This window comes from Rhagoletis pomonella, unplaced genomic scaffold (genome assembly GCF_013731165.1).
Source record: "Rhagoletis pomonella isolate Grant_MI unplaced genomic scaffold, Rhpom_1.0 Rhpom_scaffold_00005, whole genome shotgun sequence".
In the NCBI taxonomy this organism is placed as follows: domain Eukaryota; kingdom Metazoa; phylum Arthropoda; class Insecta; order Diptera; family Tephritidae; genus Rhagoletis; species Rhagoletis pomonella.
This window is the reverse complement of record NW_023458559.1, coordinates 17981059-17999681: the sequence shown is the minus strand read 5'-3', so window position 1 is coordinate 17999681 and position 18623 is coordinate 17981059. Positions and strand designations below refer to the sequence as shown.

The following is an 18623-nucleotide window of genomic DNA, read 5'->3' as shown; positions in this document are numbered from 1 at the left end:
TACAAATGAAAAAATAATAAAAATCATACCTAACGAAAACATAAAAATATCCCATGAAAGCTGTTTAAAAAATCCTAAATGAAAACTTAAAATTGGTGTCACCATTCCCTAAATTATAAAATAGTTCACTTTTAATCATAAACAATTTCACTTGGGGTCGCCATAGCCTAATACGTACTATATTGCGAATAAAGAGAATGTGCCTGCTTGAGCGATGAGTTTTGCCGACTTTCAAATATCTAAGAATCTACCTTAGTGAAATACACATCTACCTAACAATACCCACATTTTCCACATTTGTTTGCTAAATTAGACGAGCTGCTTCGGGTTTTTAGAAAAACTGTTCCAAAAATCAGCGAGAGCAATTTGAATAACGTTGGATAATATTATGAAGATTATGATTATTATTATTATTCTGATCTCCTATTATATGCCCAATAAGGGCATTTATGATCGCCAGGGAACGGATTTTATGGAAATTGCCTTTTTTTCTGCTAAAGAGATAGAGTATATTCGATTAAGAATGTCCATGACTTAGCTTTCCCTGATTCCATATATACACATTTGATGTTGCCTTTTTTTGCCTTTTTTAAGATATTTGCCTTTTTTTTTGCCTTTTTTAAGATATTTGTCTTTTTTTGCCTTTTCTACCTTTAAAAAAGTGATTATAGCATTTACAATTTTTGTTAAGATTAAAAAATATACACATGCCCATGCGGCTTATAGAAGCGCAGGGACCTCTTGTCAAATTGGTGTTGGAAAAATTGAAAGCCATTTTCTCAGCTAACGTAGGCTTGGAGACAATAAGGGGTGTGGATAAAATTGTAAAGGGCGAGGAAAACGCCCTTATTCCTGATAATATGAACGTTTCAAACGTTCCATATTTAAATTGGACTCCACTTGTATCAACTTACATCGAGCGCATATTTAATACGTTCAAGGCTTTTCCTCCCGAAAATCGAATGAAAATGTTGCAAGAAAACTTCAAAATGCATCTTGTGGTTAAATGTTACTACAACTATACAGATTAAAGTTTTATTAGTTAGACACTCGAAAGGATAAAACAGTCAAAGATTCAAAGTACAAATTTTTCATATAACGAAACTAGTTCATAATTTTTCTCTTTTTACTTGTAATATCACCATTTCTAAAATAAATGTATTTTTTTAAGGTTCTTTGTATTTTCTGTCTTTTTTTAGTGCCTTATTTTGCTTTTTTTGCAATACCTAGTGCCTTTTCCTGCCTTTTTCGCTATTTTGTTTTGCCTTTTTTTGTTTTTTTTTTTGCAATACCTAGTGCCTTTTTCGCTATTTTATTTTGCCTTTTCCAGCCTATTTCGTTATTTTATTTTGCCTTTTTTATAGGTTTTTAGGTCCTAAAAATCCGTTACCTGATGATCGCATATTGCGAATGTTAAGATAATAAGAGCTGCAGAACTGAACCACTCACGAACAATTTTTTACAAGGCGTATGCCAATGATATCGACATCATCGGTAACAAAAAACTCGAAGTCTCTCCTGCCTTTTCCAAGTTGGATACCGAAGCAAAGCGATTGAGTTTGGTGATCAACGAGGACAAGACGAAGTATCTCCTGTCATCAAACAAAGAGTCAGAGCATTCACGCATTGGCACCCACGTCACTGTTGCCAGTTGTAATTTCGAGAAAGTAGACAATTTTTTTTTAGTTAGGAACCAGCATAACACCGATAATAATGTCGGCATCAAGATCCAATGCCGAATTTCTGTAGCGAACAAGTGCTACTTTGGACTGAGTAGGCAATTCGGGAGCAAAGTTCTCTCTCGACGTACCAAAATCATACCCTATAAGTCACTCATCATGCCCATGCTGGTAAATGGCGCAGAAGAATGGAAAAATGACAACATCCGATGAGGCGGCTCTTGGAGTAATCGAGAGAAAGATCTTACGGAAGATTTACAGGTCCCTACGCGTTGGCGACGATGAGTACCGCAGACAATGGAACGATAATCTGTATAAGCTTTACAGCGGCTCCGCTGGCTTCGCCATGTCGTTCGAATGGGAACCGCGTTTCAGGTCTAAAAATATTCGACTCGCAATCCGCTGGTGGTAGCGGAGGAGGAGAGAGGTGCCCACTGCAATGGAAAGACCAAGTGGAGAAGGACTTGGCTTCACGTGGCATTTCCAATTGGCGTAAGTTGGCACAGAGAGAAGCGACTGGCGTGTTTTGTTGAACTCGGCTAAACTCGGTGCGGTTACAACACTAAATAAGAAATGCAAATGATAAATTATCTTCTTCTTCGATGCGCCAGGAAGAACTAGGAGAACAATCCATATAAGATTGTGGCAACGGTTCGATGAAAAAATTACATAGCCGTAGCTCTCGCTTCGTCTGGAACATTTGCAACATTGTTACCAGGTGGAAACACTTCCCATTTAGCTCTTATGCTGCCATTGAACATACAAATCATCGAAACTCCAGCGTGCAATATTTCCAGAACATCCGGTATGGGAAAAGTAAATAATAATAATAGATTAGCGCTTACACATATGTTAGTATTTGGCCGAGCTTCTCCTTCGACTTGTGGCGTGCGCCTTGATGTTGTCACACAAAGCGGAGGGACCTACAGTTTTACGCCGACTCCGAACGGCGATTGTATTTCTATGAGAAGCTGTTTTTCATGGCAGAAAGACACTCGGAGGTTTGCCATTGCCTGCCGAGGGACGACTGCTGTTAAGAAAAAACCTTTTTCTATATTTTTTGCGATGTTGCTTTGACCAGGGCTTGAACCCAGGTGCTGATGAGTGAAAGCGCGCACTGCTTACCACTACACCACAGCGGCCGATGGGAAAAGTACTTATTACAAAAATGTAAACTCATTGTTTGGGATAAGTACACTATGGCACATACAAAATCGGTGCGAAATTTGCGTGGAAATGTTCGGGAATGCATTGATATTGCTCGCAGGAGATTTTACGCAAACATTGCCTGTAATTTCTCGATTGGCACCAGCGGACGAGATGAATGCGTGCCTGAAATATTCAACATTGTGGCAAGACGGAACATACATACATAGCAGTTGACTACGAATAAATATGTGTGTCCAACTACAGAGCGATTAATCAGCCTATGTATTCTCGCGACAATCACTGAACATAGGGAACGAAAAGCTGGCAGTCAATGAGAGATTAGGGCGAATTTTATTGCCTAATTATTTTTGTAACTTAGAAACATCGAAGGCAGAACTGATCGAAAGAATGTTTCCGGATATTCAAATTAATCACAGGAATCAACAAGGATGTCTATCAACTCAATAATGTTTTTCAATTCAGCATTCGAAGTGATGAAATAACATATATGTACGGCGATTGTGGAAACAAATGAAGCAGTTAATTATCGAATGGAGTTTTTGAACTCGATTGATCTTCCAGGTGGGGTTACCACACCGCGACTTGCAGTAAAGAAATTGATGAAGAACGTAGTGGAAGCAAAGATTTTAACGAGGCCTTTCAAAGGTGAAGATGTCCTCATTCCGCGAATTCCCATGATTCTGACCGATACACCATATCAATTTTAAAGATTTAAATTCCCAATTCGATAGGCGTTTGCAAACACAATTAATAAAGATCAACTTCAATCTTAGGAAAAGTGTGGTTTAGATTTAGATGCTGATTGCTTCTTACATGGACAAATCTATGTTGCATGTCGGCAAACCAGATAGCCTTGATATCTACGTAGAGAATGGAAAAACGAAAAACACAAAAGTATTGCAAAATAAAACTTATCTGAAAAGCATGATTCAATAACACAAAATACATATGTGACGGCTACAATTTGACACTCCTTTTTCTAGATTTGTATTTTGGAAGTAGGAGAAGGGGGAAGAATGTGATCGCCTTTTGCGAAAACGTTAGTAGAAAGGTACTACAAAAAGTACGCAAAGTATACAATTATAAGTAAAATGTGTATTATTAATTCTATGCGAATTTGAAATATATTTGGTGTTTTAATGGAAATACTAAACAACACATAAAAACATGCATTTTTGATTTCAGTTATTCGTCATTTCCTGGAATAAATCTAGAATACCGATGCTATGCAAAAACGAAAAATGCAGATCAATAGAACTTTTTATGCTCATTTCAACCATGCCAAATTATTTGGCGAAAGTGAAAAATTAAGACGTTCTAGAAGGTTAAAGTTCAGTTTTTAGATTTTTTAAATATTAATATCTTATGAACTATTAGGGAATTCACAAAACCTGTTAACCGTCGTAAAATCTTAAGCTTAACATTTATTTAAGTAAAATAACGGTTAAAGTTGCTAATTATATATTTTTTATCAGTTTAAAAACATTTCGGTTTAGTTAGGAATCCTCTAAAACCATTTTAATCCTTATTTTACATTAAAAAATGTTAAGCTTAAGATTTTACGACGGTTAACACGTTTTTGTGAATCCCTTATATATAACCGATTAAAAAACTAATGACGTCACCATGAAGATAATTAATTTGTCTTTGAGCTTATTTACATAATTTATAGTTTTTTTTTTAACCAAAACCACTAAAAAACGAAAAAATGTTATTTTTTTCATGAAATAACCTTTTTTGAAAAAACTGCATAACTAATGGTAAACAAAATTATATTATTTAGAAAGTACAAGTTATTACCTTTCATTCGATATTACATATTTTGTCATGATCTACTTTTGGGTTTCAACAATTTAGTGATAATAAAAAATACAAATAAACAAAGCAAATAGACTTCTTATATCTTCTTTATTTTTTACCTGCGCCTGATTTGGTATCGTTGAAATCAGCGTAAAAAACTATCAATTTTGGTTATTTTATAGCTAAACGGTCGCTATTCCACACTTGTTCTAGAAAATTACGCAAACGAAGGTGATGCTAACGAATATTTAGTACGAAGAATTTTTGGTTTTACTACTAATATCACTAGAAACTGTAGAGTAAGCAACATTCTGCACAAGTAAAGGAGCCGATTTTTTGTGTGGAAGCGAGAAGACCGTTTTATTACAAAACCTTTCTTTTATTGAATCATGTCTGAAAAGTATGCTTTATTTCGTTAATCATTTATAATCCATGTAACAGGATATGCCACAGCAAAGCAGGGCAGGGTACAACTAGTACATAAATATATGAAAGAATGCACTCAGGCGATGCCTCTACCAATGTGTGTCACAAATTTAAGTTATCGATGGAACCATTGGGTAGAAACAGTGGAAATCATTTTCAATTAGTTTCCGAGGTGTCAAATCAGGCACTTTGATCAGTCATGATAAAAGTATTTATAAGGTACAATCGCTGAGAGCAGGCTTTAGAAATTTTGACGTTTGCTAGCATTTTGAAAATTTCTCTCGCCGTCATTTCATTTGTTGGTTTTTATTTTGACTCAAACCAAAAAATATATTTCTGTCGAAACAACAAAATTTGAATGCACATACATACATACATATGTATGTAAATAAATAAATGAAAGAAATTGTGTTTTATAGACTTCTGCTCGCATGTTAAGGCTCAGATTTTGGCATGCGTCTAAAGATATTAGGGCTATTCGCGATTCGGTGCATAAGAGCGACCTTTATTAAACTGTTATGGCAAAACTTTTTTAATCAGCTGATAGAAATGTCAACCAGAGTTGCAATGCATAGCATTTTTATGCTATGGATTTTCGGTATTGCAAATTTGTCGAGCCATGACAAATGCAAATGCGTGTATTTTGTTTGTGTATTGTAAATAATTTGCAATACAAATTTGCAATGCAATGATGCTAGGCCATTTGCACCGGATCGCGAATAGCCCGATTTTACCTTAAAGACACTGCACTTTTGCAAAGAACGATCTTGTGCTTACATTGGGTCAAGTGGTCTGGCAAAACATGAGCCGAGCATACATACGGGTACTTTGGCAAATCCGTTTTCATAATACCACAAACCTCGATCCATTTTTGCCTTTATACGGTAATTGCGGGAACTTAAAAACTTGATATTGCTTTGCTTGCAGAGGACAACGGAATTTCCGCAACCGATAAAGCGGCAACTAATTTTTCGTTTCCAATTTTTTTGTTTTTTTTTCAACTTCTGAATAAATAAACATTTCAAATCATAAATTTTGCATTTGTTTATTTAGAATTTATTTGACATTAGAACTATTTCGAGAGAGTAAACTCAAAATGCTAGCAAACGTCAAAAACCCAATGGCGGACGAATTGAGCGAGCGGTTTTATCCATGGTGAAATAATAAGGTGTTATCACTTAGGGGGTGGTTGTTGTAATTTTGGCAATTTCGGCATACCAGCGTTACAGGAATGCCTACTCTATTCATTCCAGTTTCATTTCAGGGCAAAATGGAACAAAAAATGGAGCAGACAATTTTTTGAAAAAAGTATGCGTAGGTATCAATTACTACGTTTATACGCACGTATTATTTGTAAATAACAATTTGCAAAATGGTAAACTTTGCCGTATAAACGCTGAGTTAATTTTTTATTTGCAAATAACTAAATCACGCGTATAAGTATTGATTAGTGGTACTATTTGCAAATAAGCGCAAGACGCCGCCATTCTTAGGTTTATTTTCTTTTTCGATGGTCATCTTATTGCCTTTTAATAATCAAGACGTTGCCATTTTTAACTTGATTTTCTTTTTCGATGGTCATATTATTGCCCTTTTATTATCATCAATATTAAAAAAGAATTTTTCACCATCGAATAAACAGTGAATTAGGTATTTGCAAATTATTTTTATTTGCAAATAGCTTACGTATAGACGTAGTAACTGTTTCTTTGTTTCGTTTTTGCTTTGGCTTTTCTTTTCAAATTCATTGGAAAATTTGAGCGATAATTTCCAATAACGCATATACATGTACTTCAGAACTTAAGGAAAAAATACAAGTAAAATTCCATACGGGCTAATATATAATTTTTAGTAGAATTTAAGAACATTTAAATAAAGAGAAATGCTTAATTTAATTTATTTTAATATGAATAAATAAAAGACGGAAAATAATCCTTATTTTTTAAGTTTTAACCATCATCATATGTGTGAGGTACGACTGTGTGGCCTTTAAGTTTTACAAATAATAATTTTAAGGTAGAAAAATATAACTGAATAATAATAAAAATAAAAATTAAATAATAATAATTTCTTTTAAGCGAAAAAATGAAACTACAATTACACTGGTTTACAGAAAAATATTTTATTGATGCAAGCTTCATTCAACTGGTGTGGGGTCCACTGATATATGTATGTATTGGAAATAGTACCCAAAAAGTAGTAAAAATAATCCTAATCTTTTCGCCCTTTTTTTACTACCCCAATGGTTTTACCCATGATAAAAATATAGTAAGGTAGAACCGCTGAGAGTTACTTTTAAAATTCTTGACGTTTCCAAACATTTTAATTTTTAAATTTACTCAAAAACTCACACACACATTTTCATTTTCAATCTCAAGCAACAACAATTTCGAAATTTCAAATTTTTATTTTCAATTTTATATGATTTTCAAATGCTGGCAAACTTCAAAAAAAATCATGGCCGACAAATTGAGAGAACGGGTTCTACCTTGCTATGTTTTTATCATGGTTTTACCTTTAAATATTTTTATCATGGTATCAGTAGAGCAGCTGATTTGATATTTTTTCAAATTATTTGTTCTCGAAAATGTCAAATATTTTTAATTTATTCTGGATTGTCAAAATATATTTGCATGCGAAACCTTTTTCCATACAAAACAAGCAATTGAATAGCAGCTATGGAACGTTCGCCCAACTCAGCAGCACAACCGCTGATAAGTGATCGGACTTCTACCACATTGTGGTAGATCTGCCACTTTTTGGAGCATCTACCACACAAGATCTGAAATCTACCACATATTCGCGTTTTTGAGTGGTTTTATGTTTGCTTGACATAATTTTCTTAAGTTTAAGAGCAAAAATTGTCCAAAACTAAACACTATATGGTTACAAGAATTATATAATACAAGATTCCGCATTCCCAGCGGCGATGAAATTCCTCAAGTAAAAGAAAACAAAGCCTCCCATTAGGATAAAATAAACTGTAAAATAGTAAATTTTCTCAGTAATTAATTTTTCGACAGGAAACGCGGTTTTAATGTGTTAAATTGGAAAATATATGATTTATGAAAAGAATTAATAGCGAAAATGTTAAAAATTACTGGGCCTTGCAAAGGATGGATAAGTGCCTCGAGAAGCAAACGAATTTACTAAGAAAGATCATTTTTCTTCCAACTTCATTTTTTATTTTTTATTTTTTTTTTGTATTTCACATGGCACGCCTTGATTTGGAAGAAAAAAATCAGAACAGTTTTTGACACTTTCGATACCAGAAGCAACAACAAAATACCCGCAAATCTAGTTTTTGCTCTAATGCTACTACCTGTTTGATATACCTTGGATAGTGCTAGTTTTACTTCCAGAAATATTCCTGACGAACATTAAACGTTCACTCTCCCTTTTTCTTCAATGCAGCCAAAATAAATTTCAGTATTTGGTGACAAAGGGTAAACATTCTTTGAATTAGTTAATTAACCTGCATTCATTTAGGCAAGAATAATTTTAAATGAATGGACCCAGAATTTACAATAAGTAATCAACTTTAACTTTAATTATCTTAAAACAATGTCCGACCTACTTAGATCCTTTTGATTCTAACCCCTTCAAATAATATATTTTAATTAAATTTGATATTTTTCGGCAATTTGTACAAATTTAAAGTTAGCTGTACAAAAAGAATTAATCTACATCTCTAATCTAATCTAAATTAATTTAATAATAAAGTTAAAACATTGTTTCTACCGCAACTAAATTCTCCACTTCAATAATTGTAACCAATAAATACATTTTTACTCAGTATTTAGTCTTGTGAGAGTAAGTGAATACATTTACTTAAAGTATTTAGATGATCATATCTATACGCTTGTTTAGTATTAGGCACCGTTTTTGACAAAATAAGCCCTTGAATTAGCCTATGTATTTTTTTGACAAAATTCATCGATTAATTAAATCTTAATTCTCTAATATAGTACAATTACAAACAAGTATTTAATTTTTAGATCCACGACCAAGAAAACGAGCAACGCCGTCGTCTGGAACAGGCAGCTGCCCAGGCTGCAAACAAAAAAGAAAGCGACCAAGTATTACTGCGCAACAAAATGAACCAGAAGAAACAGCAGGTGAGAGTGTGCGATAAAAAAGTTACTACTCCCTTTTTTAGAGGATACACAACTACTACTCTAAGGCTTTTTAATGTAATAAAGACAAGTTTGAAAACCTTTTAGCATATTTTGGCTACAGCGCTTCATAATTTATGATTTGTTTGGTAATTGTGTTGGTTGCAGTTGTTATTGCTTTTATTTTTTCTTCATTCATTCATCCATATACAGAAACTGGGTTGCGTGACTATGGAAAGCAGTTTACTACACAAAGCGCTTATTAATTCTGCGTGAAAAGACAAAGCAAATAACTGCAGATATATAAAAATTTCAAAATTTCGTACAGTTAAGCAAGTTATTCGTATTCGTTATGTAATAATAATTGTAATGTGGCGTGTGGAGTGTTTGGCAAAAATCTATTGTAAAATTAGACAAAAAGGTGCTTGGCTTAAGTTAAAATGAATAATAATATTTTTACATACAAGTGGTATTTTGGTGTCGGGACTGCTGCGGCTTACGGCGCGTTTACATTAGACAATGCTGTCAAGACAATAAAGAAATACGTATAAGTTGTCAAAAACGCTGGTAATTGTTTTCGTGGCGTAGGCGTCCTGACAATAGTTATGACCAGGGAACGGATTTTATGGAAATTGCCTTTTTTTCTACTAAAGAGATAGAGTATAGTCGATTAAGAATGTCCTCGGTTTAGCTTTCCCTGATTCCATATATACACATTTGATGTAGCTTTTTTTGCCTTTTTTAAGATATTTGCCTTTTTTGCCTTTTCTACCTTTAAAAAAGTGATTATAGCATTTACAATTTTTGTTAAGATTAAAAAATATACACATGCCCATGCGGCTTATAGAAGCGCAGGGACCTCTTGTCAAATTGGTGTTGGAAAAATTCAAAGCCATTTTCTCAGCTAACGTAGGCTTGGAGACAATAAGGGATGTGGATAAAATTATAAAGGGCGAGGAAAACGCCCTTATTCCTGATAATATGAACGTTTCAAACGTTCCATATTTAAATTGGGCTCCACTTGTATCAACTTACCTCGAGCACACATTAAGTACATTCAAGGCTTTTCTTCGCGAAAATCGAATGAAAATGCTGTCAGAAAACTTCAAAATGCATCTTGTGGTTCAATGTTACTACAACTATAAAGTTCGAAACTCGAAAGGATAAAATAGCCAAAGATTCAAAGTACAAATTTTTCATATAATGAAACTAGTTCATAGTTTTTCTCTTTTTACTTGTAATATGAACATTTCTAAAATAAATGTATTTTTTGATTGTTCTTCGTATTTTCTGTCTTTTTTAGTGCCTTATTTTGCTTTTTTTGCAATACCTAGTGCCTTTTCCTGCCTTTTTCGCTATTTTATTTTGCCTTTTCCAGCCTATTTCGTTATTTTATTTTGCCTTTTTATAGGTTTTTAGGTCCTAAAAATCCGTTCCCTGGTTATGACAATTCATTTTGAGCAAAATGTCGGACGTGAACGCATTTCGCGCGAGCTATTTAAACTAAAAAAAAGCGTTGTAATAATAAAGAAGAGACAAAGTTACATACACTCTAAAAAATGCATGTAAAACTACTACTGAAAAGTGTTTATTTTTCAACCAGAATCTGTTCAAGTATACGCACAAGATGTTCAAGATTTGGTTTTGAACATAAGTTGTTTAAAATATACACATGAAATGTTTAAAATTACAAACATTTTGAAAGTAAAAATATATTTTTTACAAATAATAAATACTAAGTGCCAGGGGCGCACGCAGGAATATATTTTTGGGGGGAAAGGGTTTATACTTCTAAATATATATCATCAGCAAATACTGAAAATTCGCTCTTTAAAATACATTTATGAAAGTTTTATTTACAGTATGAAATAAATAAATAAACTTTTTAAAGTATCATCAATTGCATTTTATTTACATAAAATTTACAAAGAACTCAGACTATTTAAAACCGGCTTCAAAAAAGGGGAGGTTATCAATTCTTCGGAGTATTTTTACTTCTTTTATTTATTCCACCCCATAACTTTGCACCGCGTGAACCGATTCCAATAATTATTTTTTTTACCGGAAAAATGGTACCTTAAGGGTAGTCTCGTAATTTGGTTTAGATCCGATCATTAAATCATGAAAAAATTAACGGTTAAAGATGCACTCAAGTTTCAAAAGTAATACAACATTTTACAAAAGAATTCTAATATAAACAAATTAAATAACTTCGCTAAATTTTTACACTTTTTATTCATTTTCGTCGATTTCTGGTTTCTCATTTTTTAATACTTCGAATAACGAAAATTTAACTGAACTTGTATTTTTATGTGATAGCTCATTTTGGTGGAATGAATTCGAAGTTAGCAAATTAAATCTTCGAATGCTTATTAAGTACATATCAGTGGTAAACTTTTTTAGCCTGTAAAGTGTTAAAACCAACAGTAAGTGAGTATGCATTGCATATTTTTAGGACAATGCTTTCATTCGCAGTTAAACTTTAAAGAGCTCTCAAGAAAAAAGAAAGATTCTTACAAAATGACGCACAAGAAATGGAAAAGAAAATTTTTTCTATCAAAATTTCTTATATCATAATAAATTTACCCCCAAAACCCGTCCCTTGTGTGCGCTACGTGACAAATTTGATATGTAAAAGTAAACAGACAGTGTTTAATTTTGTACACACTAGAAGAGGAAACTGGTTACCTCTCTTTATATGCGTAAATTTAAACGTAAATTTTTTAGAGGAAATTTTAAACATATTATGTGTAAACTGTGAAAATGTGAACAATAAATGTTTAAAACTCAAAAAACAAATTTGAAATTTGTTCTACGCCACACATATGATAAGTAAAAGAAAGCAAGCAGTGTTTAAATTTGCATTCATTAAGAGAGGAAACTGGTTACCTATCTTAATATGCGCAAATTTAAACAAAAATTTTTTAGAGTGTACACATCAGCGTCTCTTGTGTTATTTTAGTTCTTTTGTTATGAATGTCTCTTCTTTCTTACACAAGACGTCAAAATTATTCCATTTCATTTCTTTATTAAGTCTATGGTTACAAACCTTACAGACTAGAGGTACAACATCAGCTTAAAGATAAAGCTTACACACTAAACTACATGATTAGGGATTCAAGCTTAGATAAAAATAAGGATCTAGGAAGAGCGAAATCTAAATCGAGGCTACTAAATATACTATTAAGCTCAGTAAGGGCCCTTATAATAGGGGCGAAATTTAAGTAATTAGATTTGGCAGTTTTCACATGAAACGGATAACGAAAGCGGAATGCTCGATAGGGAATGTAAAAACATATCTGCTCAAGGAGATAAGGACAATTAATGACGCCACAGATTATGTCGTAAATGAACATTAGCGAATGTATAATACGTCGAGAAGCAAGAGATTTCATATTTACTAACATACATCGGGCCCCATAAGACGGAAGAGGCTCACTAAAACCAAGAGGTTGCAGAGCAAAGCGGACAAAACTGCGTTGGACTCTTTCAATTCTTTGGGAGTGAGTGGAATAAATTGGGTCCCAGGTTATAGACGCATACTCCAATTTTGATCTAACTAGAGAATTATAAATGGATTTCCTTGTGTAAGAAAAGCTAAGTTAGAATAGGCTTTAGGAATAATCAAACTTATGTGGTTGACAAAGGAAAATCCTGAGTCGAATACCACGCCAAGATCCACAAATTCATTTACAACAGATAGGAGAACGTTAGAAATGGTATAAGTTGAGATAATAGGATTTAGAATTTTAGCAAAAGTCATGTAAAAACATTTATTAATATTAAGCGATAATTTATTTGTGAGACTCCAGTTAGTTAGATTATTTAAATCACTTTGCAAAAGTGAAATATCCGACAAGCAGGTAACACTTCTGAAAATTTTCAAATCGTCTGCATAGAGTAGAAACTTCGAATGGTTAAAGCAGCTCCCAATATCATTTATAAAGAGAACAAACAATAGCGGTCCTAAGATACTGCCCTGCGGGACACCGGAGGTGGCTACGAAAGGATGTGATTTAATATTATCAATTTCTACATAAGTGATTCTGTTCGAGAGATATGACCTTAACCAAGAAAGAAAAGTTGAATGGAAACCAATTTTTTCAAGTTTCCACAATAACATGTTATGGGAGACAGTATCGAACGCATACGTCAAATCATTGTCCGATTTACTGTCTTGAAAATAATCAAGACAGTGATTGAGACAATTGGAAAAGTATACATGTATTAGTGAAAATGTGTGCATGTATTGCTATTGTCATGACAGTATTGTCCGGTTTAAACGAGTGCATTGCGCAAAGGGTTAGTAAAGGACACGAGTGAAAAAACATCGTGTAAGAGATTTTGCTTGCATTCTAATTCTTAATTTCTAATAGACAAGCGCTGCGCACAATTATACAAGCCTAATACAACAACACAATGACATATACACAAATCATAGCACATAATACATACATGTTCAACATATGTACATACATATAATTCAAGCATATACCATGTATTCGAGAAAAAGAAAATACATACAAAAATTACGTGTAGTTCACATCATTAAAAAAAACACGAAATTACCCACATAGAATAAGAAGGAAGTGGTTCTATGTTTATTACATTTACCTTCACCGTCACGATAATCACCACAATCACAACCACCACCATTACCAATAACGCATCGCTCCCACGATTACTAAGATCATCACCACCACCTCAAGCATCACCCTTCCTGGTAAGCGATAAGTGATAACCATAAAGGATGTCGGACTCGGTAACTTAGAATAGCTAAAGATCTGGTATAAGACATTTTGGTTCGCCTTCCATCTTGTTGGCATTTCCAACGCTCATAAGATGAAAAATGAGTAAGTCCCCACAAATCAAACTTCAATAGCTTCGTAGAGAAATTTATTTTTATAGCACTAGTTTTTCTAATATCATGTTTTAAATTGTTTAAGTTCCCCTTTCTTATGTGTTCTCAAATTGATTGTATTTTTGTCATTTGTTCGAATTTACTTACATATGAATGTATGCTTTTTTAATAATTTGTGGTGTTAAGTTTTAATTACATTTTTAAGGCTCTTATTTCTTACATTTTATGTAACAAACGATAACTACTTGACGATTATTAATACTTACATGTATATAATTTGGTATCAAACTAACTAATTTGTTTTACATAAATTAAGCGCGTTCGTCCGATAATACGATGCCCTACTAAAAAAAAAAATAATCGAAATTGTACACATTTATGTATATTGGCTGATACGCATTTTAACAAAACCCTTAACAAGTTCAATTCGTAATGAGTGCAAATTAAGTTATTGTACTTTTTGTTTTATGAAAATAACCTAGTCCAAAGGTTTATGAATAACTAAAATAATAAAGGCGAGTAAGTGAGAGGCCGCCGTAAAGAAGAGCGTTCGTCGAAGCTAACATTGCATGAGTTACGAGTTTCAATCTCACTGTGAAACGGTTAAGTCATTTATTTCAGTTTTCCTGGCGAAGACGTAGAGTTTGAAAACTTTGAACTCAACCCAACCGCAGTAGTCAACTGTATTTTTAATTGGTTTATTAGTCACTAAAATTATCTCATCTGTAAAATGTAATTAACTAGTATATAAATTTGCGAAGTTGTGTTTATCCTCAGCAGGGCCGAAAAGTTTAAGCTTTTGCTTGGAATTGCTTATTTTGCTTATTCAGGGTTTCCAAGCTTAATTTTAACGATCATGCTTATTTTGCTTATTTCAATGTATAAAGCCAAGAACGGACATTTAAGCAAACGGCCAAGAAATAAATTGCTATTATTTCGTGTGTGTGAATAGTCGTGTTTAAGGAGTTTTGACATCTGATATATTACAACCTACTGTCTCACTTGTACCCTTCACAAACAAACCTTAGCAAACCATAGTAGAAAGCATGATACAAAAAAGAAGGTAGTTTCAATAAACAAATTTTTGATTAAAAAGAAGATTTTTGACAATTGCTCAATTGTAAAAAATTCGAAGCGGCGTTACCCAATTTAAGTTTTTTGGTGGAGGGTATTTTGTATCCTAAATTTGGCCGTATAAATAAAATAGTTGTATTAACATTTACCTTTTAAAAATAGTTATTATCTTATTTTAAAAACGTTTAAATTTTACATTAATGTCGATAGCTACTTGTAAAAATCTTTATTTTTACATTAATAAAATTTTAGTGAATATATTTTCAAATTTGTTTAGCTAGTCGGGACTATTACAGTTTTCTATATCGGATACGATTGTTTCTGTTATAATTGAGACACTGAAATTACACATTTCGATATTGTCTTTGTCCATGTCTTTCAAGTAACTTGAAAACAGAAATTTTTTTGGGACTTATAGGCCTCATGACTCAGAGACGTGAGTATTATCCAATTCTAAAACTAAATATATTTTACTGTTCAATATTGGAGGGGATGTGAAACAAAATTGATGATTTATTGTTAATATGAAAACTAGAAACATAATTATCAACTTTTTGAGCATTAGACCACTTCTCTTTCAAAAACAAAAGGGGAAATGTTCGGTTATTTGTGCAATGGTTTTGGGCGGAGACGGAGGGGGGCCAATTGAAAAATTAGGTAAAATTGGCATTTGGGCAGAGAAAATGTAAACGCGGGTTACGCCAAACACAGGCAATTTTTTTTGCGTTGTAGGCTTTCGGCAGCACTTAGAAAAAATAACCCTCATCAGTCCAACTCCGGCTACGCTGACCACAGTATGTCTTACAAAAAGGTCCATATTTCAAACCGAATTTATTCATAAATTTGTATCTGAAAATTAGAAATCTTTAATTTAAACCAACGTTTAATTGTTTGACCACACGTGTGTGTTAACATTTTTTGCTTTGGGTTAATCGTTTTGACACAATAACCCAAAATTATGGTACAAATAACCGAGCCGTACCCAACAAAATATGTACCCTTTGCTTGTTCAAATTCCGATTCTAAGAACAAAATGTTTGTAAATAAACAAAAAATTAATAACAAAATTTGGAGGATTTTAGATATTGGATACGGTAGCACAAAATGTCACCATCTTCTTAATTGTCAGGTTGTTAATATGGTGACGAAAAAGTGCCAATGGAACTACCTTCTCTTTTTGTATGATGGTAGAAAGCGTAGCAAATTTCGCAAGAAAATTTGGCTCAATAAATTTTCCTTTACCATTTCTTGGACGTTTTTTATTCGCCGAACTAAATAAATGTTTACAAATAATAACATAAAAACAGATTTGGGTTTTTATTAACCCGTAACTTCAATTGCATGCTTGAATACAAAAATTTAGAACCAATGGTTTGTATCTACGGGAAGGCATTCGTGTTATTGAAGACATTAAGAACAATTTATCTCAAATAGAGAATAATATCACATCAAGTTTAATTTCTCTAACCTTTATTCCTCCAAATAACGTTTTGTGTTCCCTAAAATACAACATACATATGAATAACAATAAGTGAAATAAAATATACTAAACATTTCCAAAGTCATGCAACATAATTTTTTAATGAGCTTCTGTACTTTAATAATACGATACTGAATTAAATTATGCATACCTGCATATTTATTTGTCGTCATCACCATAACAAAATACCCTAAGTGATAATTTTGCGTTTTATTAGAGACTTTCAAAATATATAATAGATGGTTCCGGAATTGGTATAAAATAAATTTAATATGGTTTAAGATAGTGTTTTGAAAAGTTACTGAGTGCATTTTGTAATATGGACGGCATTATATAAATATGTAGCATTATATTAATTTAGCTAAAAAATACAAGTCTGGTGATGGTGCAAACTAACTAAATTTTATTCTTTATCCTTTCTCCTATTTTCATGCGTTCTATCATACATGAACATGCGCTTACTGGCTTTCACGTGACGCAATTTTTGCTTTTGTTTGCTGCTTTGGTTTAAATGTGAATCGCCGAATTTCCAATTTATTCTTTAATTCGTTTGGAATTGATAACAGTTGCCCGGTTGTGGCTTCTCCTTACAGGACGCTGTCATTAACGAGCTGAAGAGCAAAACGAATTCGGTGCGGGAAAAAAAATTGCTTCAACAAGACGAAGTCTACAACGGTGCTCTCGAGGACATTTTGCTGGGGCTAAAGAGTGAACCATACCGGCGAGCCGATGCAGTGCGACGCAGCCAACGCAGGCGTATCGATAATAACCGATTATCACGCACACTCGAAGAACTGGACGTCTAAAGCGAAGACTAAAAACTATGAAATTTTAGAAAACAGAAATTACGTACTTTATGTACAATTGCATTTACAGTTTTATAAGCAAACAATTTTTAGAATCATATTGTATTTTCCACGATAGCATAAAATGCCGAGAGAAAACTGAAATTATTTGATACATTTTTCTAAATAGATGCATAAATGAAATTAAACAGAATTGCCGTACACAAGGGTAAATACATGTGTGCATGTAAACTTTGGCAGAATCCGGGCATAAATACATACTACAGGCACAGATGCATATGAACGAAACGAAAAAATTAGAAATGGTTAAAATGCGAAAACAATATCTTGACTCAATCACATTCCTTTTAGTGTTAACAAAATTGTGAATTTCGAGTGTATGTTTAATGCAGGCGTTTGTTTGTTGAGCGTAGACAAGCTTTTCTTTTAATTTGTTACGGAATAGAATTAACGAAATGTTGAAATCAACAGTTATTTATTTATACGAAATTAATTAAATAGTAAAGCATGTGCAAACAATTTATACATACATAAATATTCTGGAGGAATCTCTATCTTTATGACGCACATCGGTTTTGATAAATTTAGCATGTACTTTTTATTTTGTATACATAAACTTTATGTACTATATTATGCCTTTACGAATTTTTTTATTCATATTTGTATATACTTTCGTATATATTTTATTGTTAACTAATTTTCTATTGTCTGTAAATATATCGCAATAATTTAATGTGTTACTGCACTGAAAAGGCACAATCTTGTTTATTTCTGTTACTTATAAAATTTTTATATTACAATTTTTAGTTTTGTAGATACATGTATGAATATTTCTCAAATATACTACGTAGTTTAATATGTGGTTTAAACCACTTCGTGCGAATTACGATGAAAATATGGTTACACATACATTTGTATGTACATAACATACATACATATTCTGAAGCGTTAAGCTTTCGCGCGATATTTTCTCAAATAATTTCGCAGTTATAAATAATACTACACATTTTAGTTGGCATTTTCGAATAATTAATATGTTTATTTTATGCCGATTAAATGTCAATACATATATGTATTCATTGATGTATAACTCTGTTACCACAATTAACATACATACATATGTACATACATTTTACATGATATATAAATACATATATATTTTTATAGATTCAAATTATTTAATAAATATAACAAAAACAATGCATATTGATT

The 18623-nt window shown here is 32.6% G+C and overlaps 1 protein-coding gene across 8 annotated transcripts in view; it reads left to right on the top strand.

Annotated features, from left to right (window-relative positions):
- LOC118738747 (formin-like protein) overlaps positions 1 to 18332 on the top strand; it is a 141258-nt gene extending 122926 nt beyond the window's left edge. For 3 of the 8 annotated variants that reach the window (XM_036469682.1, XM_036469680.1, XM_036469681.1), the window contains exons 7-8: positions 9074 to 9193; positions 17172 to 18332. In XM_036469682.1, coding sequence (XP_036325575.1) covers positions 9074 to 9193; positions 17172 to 17411 — 360 coding nt within the window. In that variant the 3' untranslated portion in view covers positions 17412 to 18332. Of the gene's footprint in view, positions 1 to 9073; positions 9194 to 9403; positions 9871 to 13566; positions 14044 to 17171 lie in introns of those variants that run through there. The other 5 variants (XR_004992947.1, XR_004992946.1, XM_036469683.1 and 2 more) reach the window with 5 other exon arrangements.
- The last annotated feature ends 291 nt before the right edge of the window (positions 18333 to 18623 follow it).